A 13970-nucleotide genomic window follows, 5' to 3' on the forward strand; every position below is an offset into this window, starting at 1 on the left:
AATCCGTTCCGGCACGCTCCGTTAGTCATACAGACCGCAATTACGAATGTCGGAACAGTTATTAATATTAAACACAGCAAGCGAGAAGAAACCAGCTGTCTTGGCATAATATAAATCTAACTCGGCTATAATAACTACCGCAACGTCAAGTCTATCACTATCTCTACCAAAAATCGCTTGGGCGGTAACAGCCATATAAAAATCATCATCTCGAACTACTACTTCTAATGCCAAAGAAAGCAACAGAGCGTGTAAAATCTCACAAATCATTTCATCTGTGACTCCCAATATTATTTTAACCTTATCCCGGTCAAGATCAAGTTCATCAAATCAGTTTGGATTATGTTTGTTCACAATCTAATTAGTGTAGGATCTAGACTTGCACAGCGTGAAATTACAAGCCGATAATATCGCGCAGGTATGCCGGTGCGCTTTGATGTCAAAAGCCGCTGGTGGCGGCCACGGTGACGTCCACCCGCCGCCACCCACCTACCCGCGTCAACCCTACCCGAGCTTTGTACCGCCACGAACGTAATTAGCTGGGATAAATATTTAGTTGGTTCCTCATTATAAAAGCTGTTGTTTTAAACGGCGTAAACCTCTAAAGTATATGTATATCTTATACGTATTAGAGTAAATGCGTATTAAGTACTTGCAAAAACAAAGAGATGAAAACATCAACGCAATGTCTGCCTACTGTATCCATTAAGAACTATAGTCAAAGCACTTGATATTATCGTATTAGGAGGGACTAACGAAACAAGTAGAATATAACAGAAAAGTCGAACGTGTATTTTTTAAATTAAACTAATAATTTAAATGAAATAGTGTTACTTACCTGATTGTGCAACGGCAGAACATCGACTTCGTGGCCGTCGTCTGGCGACAACGCGTTGTGCTGCGCGGGCGGCTGCGCGCGCTTCCTGTCTGCGCCGCGCCGCTCCGGCTCACCCATGCCCCAGCCAAGAGAGTACACCATTACTTCAGCCGAGCCACCTCCGCCGCTGTCCACCTGAACCAATTAAATGTACCGGTCAAATCTAACAAATTGAGAAAATACTGAGTACGTATAAGGCATCGTAACACACTTGGTGTTGAATCTTGTTGCTTTGTCTTTGTAAGGTTTTGTTTTGATTGTTGATACGTTAGTTCATTTCTTCTACTGCACATTTACAATAAAATAAAGATCAGAATTAATAATGTTTTATGGTATAAAATGCAGTTTATGGAACAAAATTTAAGACTTCAAACAACAACACTGCTCTTTCAAATTATGATGACAATTAAAACTTAGAAATATCGTGAGCAATTGGTGAGGCTGTTTCTAATCAAATTGTGTCACAAACAGTAGTGGTAGTGCAGCGCCAGGCTGGCACTAAGAGTTTGATTGCACTTAGCTATCATTTGAAATTGGGTAGAAATTACTTCAACTCGACAGTTGAGAACAAGCTATGTATTTGCAGACGTTGTTATCAACATTTATGTGTTAATATTTATATAACTAGCTCCCACCGTTTTAAATCTTTCGGTTAATTTTATTCTTCTTTCAACTTTCGGCAATCAGATTTTATTACTTTTTAAACATTCAATAAAAAAATAATCTATGAAAAGTTGGCTTATTGCATCAAGTTTTCATTAGCTTTCTACAGAATGAATAAATGATATTATCGTGCAGAATTTGCACGCAAACCCATTGCTGGCACTTACAACCAGTTAGTCATTTGAAATATGTACTAAGCTGACCTCCCATTTAATAGTGAAAGTCTGATGCAAGATAAGAGCACGCTTTCATCTACAACTAAACATTTATTCACCAGCAATGCAACGGACTTTTAATGTTTATAAGTGACCTTTGCGCTTTGATAATGGCAATTTTATCAGCTGCGGGCACGAGCTCTTAATTAAAGTTCAATAACGCCCTAGTTTAGTAAATTGTACGCACTCTGATATAAGGCGTGGCAAGTTCGCTTGAAACTAGTTTCAACCCAAGCAAGGAGTGCAGTGATCTGAGATTGACTGCAAAGCTCGTCCGGGCACTTCAAAGGCGTTTCCAGCTCGAGGCAGTCACGTCCTAAAAAACCCGCACGCAAGAGCACAGAACAAACCAGAATTGTACGGAACAAATTCTGCCAAACCGAGACTCATTCCATTAAATTGGGTCTAGATGAAAACTATTAACTACCCGAGAAGTTTGTGTTTCGTTCGATATCATTGTCTTATATTATCATTCAATTTCATTTGGGGTTCTGTTTAAATTAAATAAATGAAACAAACTCATTCACAAGATGAGCTTAACCCAACCAGTGCCGAACTGAAATGTCTTTATCAGAAATAGTGAACAGCTGGTTGAGATACATACAGTTGAGAACAAACATGTTGTGGTTCAATGCCAACATAAAGTCAATGTTTTTTTTGTTTAAAAGAGTGATGACGCAAAGCAACGCGGGCGATTTCTACGGCAACGCTACACGTCGTCGTTGCGTCGAATGCTCGACGTGTTTTATTCACTGCCAGAAGCGGCGTCACCAAATTAGATTCGAACTCGCAAATGCAAATAGGAGAACTAGTGACGTACAAGCCCCGCCTCGCCAACCCGGCAGACTGTTTCAGAGAAATTTCACAATATATCAAAACAGAGACAGCAGAAATAGAGCAACAAAAATAAATAATGCTGCTATTATTGAAAACAACACACACAACTACAAAACCACATTACATAAGATATGTAAAAATACATATCGAGAGTTGATTTATCCGAAATTTGAATCGTACAATTAGAGTGATTTTTTGCCAACACTAGAAATGAAAATGATGAATTTATTTATCCCAAATTGAACCAAATATTTCTAGTAATGTAAATTATACAATTAAGCAATTCTTAAACGCCAAGAAAAATAAAAGGACAAAAAGTAACCCTTTACTTTTCTTGTGGTAGAAGTCATTTTCATCGTCAACATATGTTTTTAGGAATATAATTCCTCCTCATATTTAATTTTAACTATTTCCAGATCGCTGCTGACCTAATTTCTGGGTTTCGCTGTGGTTGCCACGATTCGAAGAAATTAAAACTTACCATCAACGAAGCGAAATTAAAAACTCACAAATTATTCAAAATTTACCAATAGGGACAATAAGATAATAATTTCATGTTTTATAGTGATTAAGTAGCTACTATTAAGCAATGCCTTTTAATACCTATGATTTATAGATCATTACAAAAGACATGCTCTAACGCAAACTTGACAACCTAATGACATTTTTAGACCTAACGAAACTTTAACGAAACGGAACTGAAAGGAAAAACAGACAATTACACAGACACTCGTACAGACAAACATACTGAAGTAGTTTATCAAGCCACTCTAAAGACGACGCATCTCAAAGTATCTGCAGCCAAGCGCGACGTAGTGAGGGTGCGGTGGAAATATGGGTTACTGCCGGGTCACTGGGTCGTTTGCGGTTTCAAGCACGTGAGTTTTCATCTTAATGATAAACCAGTACACGATCTTGATCTTAAAGCTGTACGAGATGCGAGAGTATTTCGGTAAAGAAAAAACTAAAAAGCATCTTTTTATGATTCAAGCACACACTTCTTAATATATGTACTAGTTATATGATAGATAGATATATGGTATAGACTTAGATATATGGTATCGTACCGTGAGTGACGATAAATGTAACAATTAAAATTAATCAAAATTTGTATATGGTATTCAGTTGCTGACATTCAGTTATTTTCATTAAAAGTATTAAGAACATCCAGAAGAACAGAGATAATAACTTTCTAATTGGAAGGCTTTCAGTTACTACTCATAATGATAAGGCGACATACGACGCAGAAGATATCCAAGAATACCTCGATGATATTATTAATAGCTTCAGATTAATATTTATAGTATAACAGTTCAAAATAGCGAGCTGTTTGTTTGTGAAACAAAATTTCACAATATTGACTTGAAACCTCTCGAGATCCTGTTTATTCAGTCTCTAATTTTAGTCAATATGCTATTTGTGTCGTCATCAGAGGAATTTTAAGGAGTTTATGAAAATTACTCTGGCTGAACTCACCTTATTATTCACACGTTTAAGAATTTCCGAAGTATTTGAAAATATAACAAAGAAACTAACTTGCATTTTAATAATGATAAAAATATTGACTACTCAATATAATAATTTAATATTGAAACATAGCAGAGTGAATTCTTTTTTTATTACAAACAAACTTTAAAATGAATGGAGCTGTGAGTTGTCATAATGACCTGACAACATATTCAATGAGTACACTGAGCGACATAACACTTACTCTATTCTTACCTTGATCTTGGCCTGGAGCGGCTAAATAAAATCAACTATTGACTTTACAAATGTGACATAACACGCGGGGCAAGTCATTAGTATTACAGTCTTTATTGATATGTTTTTGTCTCTAAGTAACACCCATTATTTGTGATATTTATTTTCACACATTATTCTATTTTTTTACGATAGGAAACTTAGAATAGTGTTATTAAGCGTGGATTGTCGCATGGTCACGTGGTTCCCCACGCGTTAGAGCCGGAATCATCCGCCAACAGCCCTGAGTGTGCCAGCTTTAACTACCCAAACGATATTATTATTGTGTGATTGATAGATGTTTAACACAATTAAATGTGCAATGCAAACGCAGCTACTGTATCAGGAAAATTAGGGCTAGTATTGATAAGTTTGAAATATTTTGTAACTAAAGGAACATTTACTTAATGTAGGTCTTATATGTCTTTCTTCAATTGTTTTGAGACATGTTATGAAATAGAAAATGGAATTAATATCTGTAATTAAGAATGGAGATTTAACAAAGCAAACTGCAATTCCTAATGGAAAATTTACAGTTGAGCTTTCTAGAACCCTCGATGTAACGCTGCTTGTTGCGATTGCGACAGCGGTGGTCCCGCGGCGCAATGCCACTTTCACTGCTCATAACAACAATAACTATAAAATTTAACGAAAATATGACCTCCACGATAACAATCAGCGCAGCGACTACTCCATGTGCGGACACCGGATGTCGAATCGGAAATCGAATGTGATTGTAAACAAGACAAGAAAGATACCGCTCTTACTATTGCTTGTTTGCTCAATAAAAATTAACGGACAAATACTAATGTTATATATATAGATAAATTTTATACTAGAAGACGGAGGTGAAGCCGCGGTCGGCTTCACCACCGTAAAACGATTCGTCATTCATCATTATCGGTCATCGAAAGTTCGAAAGAAAGATAAGAGAATTTCGGGAAATCCTCTCTTAGTGCACCTCTAGACAACATAATAAACCTACACGGCAAATTTCACATCTCTAAACTTATCGGTTTGGCCTGTAGGTTGCTAAGTATGTCAGTTGGACATTAACTTTATACAAGGGAGAACAAATATGAATACAAATTGTGAAGTTTAATATAAAGTAACTTACAAAGATTGATGCAGACGTTTTAGATATGGTAAGGAAATGTTCATCTATTAATAATATTCTGTTTGCATATTTTGAAATCATAAACCTCATTAACATTCATAAGCATATGATGAGATTGTAATAACATCTGGCTTACACGTTAGCACTACCAATAAGTATGCTCATATGTGCATTTTCCCCTTGGAATTGTATTTCATCTTATATTTACAAAGTAAAATATACACAGAAGCTTTAATTTGTAACTTGTGCTTACCAATTTCTAAAATTAACTTAACTTTATTTAAAGAATACTTCAATAACAACACTCAACAGTTCTTTGTTTAATTAATTGCGTCGCATATTCGTAAGTAAGGATGAGCAGACTAATGTGAGGGAGCAGTGTGGACACACAATGCTATTATTGTATTAAACATATCATAAAGAAATGAATCTTGAAGTTCCTGATTAGGAAAAAAGGAAAACTTACTACTACGTATCACGCACATGACCAACGAACAACGCACAGCGACCAAAATATTTTCCCAAGTACCGACGCCGTAGCGGGGGCGCGGTGGTACAACTTGCAGCGAAGTAAACACGTGAACTGAAATAACACTGGCCACTGGTCTTTATTGACACACAGGGCCGTTTTATCCACGTATCGAAATCTAAATAAAAACCTTTTATTTTTTTTAAGTTACACTCAAGAAACCATTAATGTCCTATTTCCTTATGTCGCTCAGCTAAGAAATTTAATATTTCGATCATTCTCTGTGACATTATCCTTGAAAGTGTTGTTTATTTATTTTCCTTCCTTGTTTATTTAAATTTATTACAAACTTCTATTATTAAGTAGTAAAAGCAGCTATTAAATCATCTATAAATCTTGATAAATGTTTTCTTTTTATTAGCACAAGTTTCCTACTGAAATTCAATAAATGTGTGAATCACCTGAATCTTAGTACGAGTAGGTTAAAATTGCGCCCTTTCGTCACAGCATAATTAAAGAGAATCTAGTGACTTTTTGTACCTATTCTATGATGATATCTAGAACTAAGTATCATAACAATGAATTGATGTTAGATATGAACACGAATGCTTCGACGAAGTAAGGACAAGTGTGTCAATACAATCAAACCCACATGATATGCATTGATGCCACTTTACAACAATTGCTACAACAACTACTTTGACAAGTGAATAAGAAGATAACAATAATGATCATCATAACTATACAGAAGCAGACGAAACCAATGTTATTGATTTCAGTACGGACGGAGATATCTTAGATTTCATTGTTATTGATTTCGTTGAAGAAGGGAAATGCTTTGTTATGATATTTTGTGGTTCAAAAGCATGAGAATGTTCAATAAGAAGGCTCGTGATACGGCGCGGTGTTTTCTATTTGAAAATCGAATTTCTTCTATATTTGTAATACAATGCATAACTGGTATCGTGTGACTGTCCCGTTATGGCGCTGTTGAACAACTTTACAGTAGTCACACTGTCTACGCTCAGCTTGAAAACTAAATATACATCGGACTTTAATTAGGTATATATCTTATACTTCGATACACATACATATATGTCAGCTGATAAATGATGATTAATTTTATTTTTCGGTATTGATTGACGTCAACAAATTATTTAATCAAAATTGATAATAATCTTATGAGTGATATCATTTTGACAATAACAACTTAAAAAATAAACTATGATTGTAGTAATCGAAACTGCTGTTTTGAATATTTACTAAATTCTGTAACTTAATTATAATAGTTTGAATGTGATGTTTAAATAAAAGCTGTAGATTTGAATGTAAAAGATAAAATTAAGAATGACCTTATGAAACAACCTCAACAAAGTTAACACTCAATATTTATTGAAAATCGTATAGTACCTATCCGATATTCACTTCAGACTTCAAATCGCCTGCAAGGTCGAGATAAGAATAAGTTAAGTAAACTATTAGCATTATGTCCTTTTTATATATTTGTAGATAATTTTTAATAGAATAATAAACTTCAAAAAAATTCAGGACCATTTTAAGTAACCATTGAGAAAAAAAAATCTATTGTCGAGTAGCGGGGTTGCCTCGACTGACGGTTTCGGCTGGTCGCGCTCAGTCGGTGACGTGGTGGTGGCGCGACGAGTGCTCGTACGAGCCGAGGCGATCTCACATCCACGTCGTCGTCATACCACGAACGAAGGTGATTTTTAAGCGCTTACCTATTCACTTTTTCAAGGAGTTTTATACCAAACTGGTTTGAACGAAGTGTGCGCTCAATGAAAAAATAATTTTAAAAATACTTTTAACGATTTGAATAAAGAAATTCATAGATGAATAAAAAACTAAAAACAATGGAAACATAATACCAGAATAATAAAAAATACTATTTTAATAATATATAAAAAAAGTTAACAATAACATACTTGACTATAAACTTCCTTTAACCCGCTCGTGGTGAAATCCCAAATTGGAACACGTTCGCGTTGAAATCGTCCGATTCTATCACAAGCACAACCACTAGTAACTGGCACAGAATATTACCCAACACACAGGAACCAAACTAGGTAGAGAGCGAAACGATGTTAAAAAACACAAAATAAACGACGCTTCGATCTTTATTATTCACAGGGGAATAAAACATGAGTTTTAAAAACAGGTTTTCTTTGTTAGGCCCAGTGTTGCATAAAAAAAATAACGCAAAAATAAAAGTAGCGCTCCGAGGCGCTGAACACTTGTATCTCTTGGCGTTGCGCACTGGTGACTGAAGCGGGAGAGACCGACCGAGACGATCGCGCACGGACCACGAATCAATGTTGCGCAGCCCGCCAGTGTGTGCCGGCGGCGGCGACGGAGCACACGGTCGCACACATCCCCACGAGGGACACCTAACCGTATGTCCGGGACTGGGGGACAGCATTGTCTCGCCGTCGCCACAGGAGCCCGGTCTAGAGATACCTGTTCAACCACTGTCAGTGAATGAACCTTCTTTGACCCCACACATTTTTTCTTCTATTTTGTACAATATTTATACTAGGACGTTGCCATTACCATTGCCCTTGAACAAGTGCAGATAAGGCTTTGTTATATGTAATGATAAATTGTTTGCCAGAATAAGTATAAAAACGACACAAACTTTTGTAGAATGCTGAATAAACAGCTGATTGAAGTGACATTTAAGTAGGCAAATAATGCACATTCGTCAAAAAAATAGAATGTAGTGCAAAATAGCTAGTATACGATGTTATCGAACCAGATAAATCTTAGAATTCCTGAGAATAAGATCGTGTCAATTTTAAAACCCAGCGATTTGACATTTAAAAAAAAACAAGATTTTCCAAAAATGTATGATGACGTTATAGATACCGACGGGTATTGTCCTTACAAATGCGAATAAAATGACAACAATCAATAAGCAAAAGAAAAAAAATACGTTTCTACGTTATACCGATATCAAGACCTGTAACTGAATAATCATAATAAATACGCAGACGCATAAACAAGAGCTTTTTGCTTGAGATGCTAACGATGTTAATTTATTCGTTAGTTGCCATTCGTTACAGACTTGTTCTCTTCTAACCAAGGACATGGATCTTACCAAATTGGATCATCATGCGATACATAATGAAGTCATAAATAAAAATAGCTTTTGAGAGCACTAAATTGAAACAATTCTGAAAAATAATGAAAACTTGACGTACTCCGCCTATTTCAAAATAAAAATTTAATTACAAATGTTAATGTAGATCTAAAAACAATAGAAGCAGGGACTAAAGCATAATGACATCATTATGTTTTTTATCGTATTAAGGGGTTCAATAAAACTAGATTTTGAAAACGAAAGATGTTTGTATCAATGAGATCCGTATTGGCAAATTTCTTTCGAAAACTCACCTCCTTAAGTGTTTCAACAGTTGATAAGTTCGTGCAAAAGTCTTCGCGAGCGCTTGCTGCGAGGTACAGAGACGTGCGCCGGCTACCTGAGAACAACATGATTTAATGAACAAAACCAAATAAGTACATATAGAACATTGATTACTTAGTACCAACTTAACAGATAAGATATCGTTCACAAACGGTCAGAGTCGTTATTCTAGTTCAGTCGTTACTGTTGATTGATGTGATCGAAACATATAATTAGTCATTATAAAAATGCAGGATGTTATTCGTCGGAAACCAAAAATAAATCGTTTTATCGTTATAGGATAAGATACTAATACTAATGATAGATAACGTTACATTTACTTTGGCATTTGATTTCTAGGTTTCTTGACCTTAACACAATCGTCTTACTATGACATACAATAAATTATCTGTTGTAGGAATTATTTTTGACTATACCACTTTTGAGGACAAGTTAAGCAACACCCGGCGACCAAATCTTTGCTCTACAAATGTTTACACTAAAACAATTTACAGTGGTATCCTAACTCGAGCAATAATGTGTTTATACTGTAACAGCTAACATTTCACAATTTGAGTACCACTATTGATTCTACCAGATTACCCCTATCAACATTACAGCTGTTTGATAAGAGCAAGTAAGTTTCCACAATAAATCATAACACGGATTACGAGTACTTTATATGGCGTTACTTCGTAAAACTTTTATAGTCTACAAATATACTTTTGGTAGTAAATTTTCAGTTTCTTGAAAAAGGAAAGTTACGGCGATAAAGATTTTTTTTTCTTCAATAACCAGCATTTTTCTTCGATAAACACGAAATGAAACAAAATTACATTCGCAGGAGTTCCCGTGAGCATGATAATTATACTACAACACATAGGCCTAGACCTGAACCCCGTGATATTCAATTTTCTTTTTTAAAAAAAAAAATTGTATTGTAGAGAATGGATATTAAAATCCATTAACCTTCACCTTATCACTTGCTTTATCAGTCACCAATTGGTATTAAGGTGTATTTGTGTTTTGAGAGCCTTTATACGGACCAAAGTTTTTTACGTAGTTTGAAGTTTCGGATCCGTAGTATCATATATGAACCGTATATATTATACATGATCCTTAGTATCATGTATCAAGGAATGCGTGATTTTATTACCTACATTCTCATGTACTATACCTTACAAGTTAAAAATGCTGCCACGTGGTTCAGATGATGGCGTCAACTAAGGAATGGAGTGGCTACGTCTTAAACAATATGTAATATTGTAAAGCCTTTCTTCCAACTAAGGAAAAGTTCTTTCAAAGGAGTGCGATTAATCTATTTCAAGAAAACAAAGCGTCAAAGACAAAGATCAAACATCCAGTAAGCAATACGACCGGCAACTTCACATATTTCTCAAATCTAAAGCACAGTGCGAAGAAAAAAGATGCACACGTATAAAAAGAACCTTTGTGTGAGTGAAACGAGGATGATTTTCACAGACAGAGCCAATGTAAAATCAAGGACAACACCCTACATTAAAAATCCTTTATGTATTAAAACGTATAGCGTCAATCACAGGAGCGGAGTTGAGCGACAAGGTAAATAACGATACCTCACGTATGTGTGCTGATGATGTATGAAATTGACGCCAAAGATGAAGGATGATAGAGTAGGCCAATGACGAAAGCTCTTGTGACAGCATTCCATCGGACATTGTTGGCGTTCTTCCAAATCCCATCCCAGTGTTAATTAAAGTGCGTTGTACTTGCTCGCTGGTCCACTGTCATTTATTGGGTTTGGAGGCTGCATGATATGCACTCCACAACAATGAGTTTGGTCAAGTATCAAGTTGTAAGATAATTGAGAATAAAAAAAAGTTTGATTGCATGTGCATAGTAGAAATTTAAATTTCCAATAATACAAATGACATAAAAAAACGGACATTATTTATGTTCTTCATTATTTGAATAATTTCGAACCAACCCTTTCAGAATGTAAAATGCTTGGTAACAAAGAGTCAAAGAAAGCCGTTTCATTATTTTATCTAGATCTGAGCTCAGAATCTACCTACACAGTAAAAATTGTGAACGAAACAAGCGTCATTATTGTTTATCATCGTTACATTTCTTCTTACCCTAAGATTTATAACGCCGGTCAACGACCGTAGATACTCCAAGTACTGTAGCTGATGAAAACAGCTCTGAACTTCGTAGTAATATCGTTTGAGCTAAAAAGCATCACATATTAATCATTTATTTACTTTTTAACGATTGTAAGTACATACCTATCGCTATTTGTCATAAATATGATAAGATTTAGCCAATTAAAGTAAGATAACCTTGCTAAATATTTGAACGAAAAAAAATTAGTATTTTTTTCTGTAAGTACATTGAATGGGGCGAGGAAAGTTCCTTGGTGTCATGATTTAGATTTTTTTGTTTGACTTCCTTATCACCATCCTACTACTATTATAAAGGCGAAAGTTTGTATGGATGTTTGTTACTCTTTCACGCAAAAACTACTGAACCGATTACCATGAAATTTGGTATGTAGGTAGCTGAAGACCCAGAATAACACATAGGCTGCTTTTTATCCCAGAGTTCCCGCGGGATTGATAGGGTTTCCATGCGGACGAAGTCGCGGGCGGCCTCTAGTTAACAATATATTATTACGTTAAAACTTATTGCTTCACCGTACATAGTAGGTTTTTCAGTTTTGTATCACCTGGTGGTCATATAACATAACCTTGTGGCTTCTGAAATTGTCCTGTCATCCTCATCCTCCATTTTTCGTCAAAAGGGAATATTCAATAAATGTAATGTAGGTACAAATTATCAAAGTAGTTTTATATGCAAAGAGTATAAACAATGACACACATAGGTTCTTTAAAGATATAAATATACTGTGCTGTAAAGTTTGAATCTAGAAAAATCCGGTTTTATCCACCGACGACAATGTTGATAATTTTGTACCATAGAAACGATAAGAAACATCTACGTAATGGAAATTATACACAGTAATTAATAATTTTAATATCAATAAAGACATCGCAATCTGTAAAGAGATTCGATAATGTAACAAATAAGTAATTTATTTTGTCCTCACAATACAATAAGCACGCGAACAACTTTAACAATCTATTGAAATAGGTAGAAATCTATTTATATTTATCGTAGAAGGATGGCCAGACGATGTCAAATGTTAGTAATAATTTCACGAAAGGTTGCATTCAAGGACGATTCCAGATACAATCGCAAGCGTTAAAAATAGGCATTCCCAAAATTACTCCGATAAACAAACTTATTTGAATAGATTTATGGATTTCCAATATCTATTTTATTTATATTACGGACAGGAAATGGGTGCTTCCAGTTCACAATTATATACAGGTCATTGAAGCAAAGGTACTCCTAAACGAAAATGTACATGTAGTATTATGATTTTTTTTCTTTTATCATTACCAGGTCAACCTGAACAAATATTGACAAAAAACACAAGCTGAACAAATTACATAGTACACTCGGCGTCGAATATAGGTACCTTTACGACCTTGCTTTGAATGGACAACCGTAGGTGGCCCACCCTATAAGAATTTATAGTATCTCACTTAACTCGGGACCAAGTATAATTTCTTATTTGCTCAGCTTGTGTTTTTTGATATTGTCGGTTTCGTAATCACATATGGCGGAAGCCATTCGTCTTACGTCTATAAACTTTTATGTATTACACAGAAGCCTTTAAAAATACAATAATTTGCGGCGTTGTAACATCAAGCCACGATGTATTGATGCAACCATAAGCAAAATTAGATTATAGCGGACTCTTATAACACTATAAAATTAAAGCCATTTGTAAAAATAAAAAAGCACGATTGCTTAATTTGTAGTACAGCCTTGATGACAACAAAATTAAATTTCTAAGAAGTTTTCAAAAAGCCCCCAAGAGAAAAGCTGGTCGTACAAAGTAGCAGGAGCAGGTTAATAAAAAACTGAATCATTATTTTGATATCTCCATTAAGCATTGATTGATGTAGTCTAACCCAGGGCAGACAATTTTCAAGGCAACACAGCAAACAGCGATACATTCTTGTTAACCGACAACGACTTGCCTTGCACCACCCCGAAATAAACGGCCCCTGACAACAAATGTTGGACAAGGTGACTATATAAATGAGAGCCCAAATAACAATAATACAATTTGGACGAAAAAGACATTGTTATTCACGCGAGTATAATGCTGATGTTCTGTCATTTACTTAAATTATCTCACCTCACCACAAACGCAGACGTGCTGTTTGTGGTAAGGTCTCGAACTCACAGTCTACGAGTAGCTTGGGATAAAACATTAGAATCGAAATTATTCTTATATTATTCCGATTCCGAACTTGAATTAACGTTTTTCTATCTGATACGTTATGTGTTAAGACAATTGGCAACAGAAAAACATGCCATTCCAAGTAGAAGTCACAATAAAATAATTGATAGTTTTAAATTATTGACAATGATAAACATTAATACATAAAATCTAAAAAAACTTAAGTTTGAGAGTTAACAAATTAATATCGAGCGCAAAAGCATAAAGCAATTTCAATGCAATCGAGGTAAGGTTTGGGAGCCGAGAGGCCCAAGTGAAAACAATGACGTATGAA

The 13970-nt window shown here is 35.2% G+C and overlaps 1 protein-coding gene across 2 annotated transcripts in view; it reads right to left on the reverse strand.

Moving 5' to 3' along the window:
• LOC106138299 (inositol hexakisphosphate kinase 2) overlaps positions 1–13970 on the reverse strand; it is a 42297-nt gene that overhangs the window by 10739 nt on the left and 17588 nt on the right. Inside the window, exons 2-3 of one of the 2 annotated variants that reach the window (XM_060947118.1) lie at positions 9330–9415; positions 839–1012 (exon numbers count right to left, since the gene is read on the reverse strand). In XM_060947118.1, the coding sequence (XP_060803101.1) occupies positions 839–979 (141 nt within the window). In that variant the 5' untranslated portion in view covers positions 980–1012; positions 9330–9415. Of the gene's footprint in view, positions 1–838; positions 1013–7861; positions 8237–9329; positions 9416–13970 lie in introns of those variants that run through there. The other variant, XM_013339416.2, reaches the window with a different exon arrangement.

The sequence above is a fragment of the Amyelois transitella genome, chromosome 13, assembly GCF_032362555.1.
Source record: "Amyelois transitella isolate CPQ chromosome 13, ilAmyTran1.1, whole genome shotgun sequence".
Lineage (NCBI taxonomy): Eukaryota > Metazoa > Arthropoda > Insecta > Lepidoptera > Pyralidae > Amyelois > Amyelois transitella.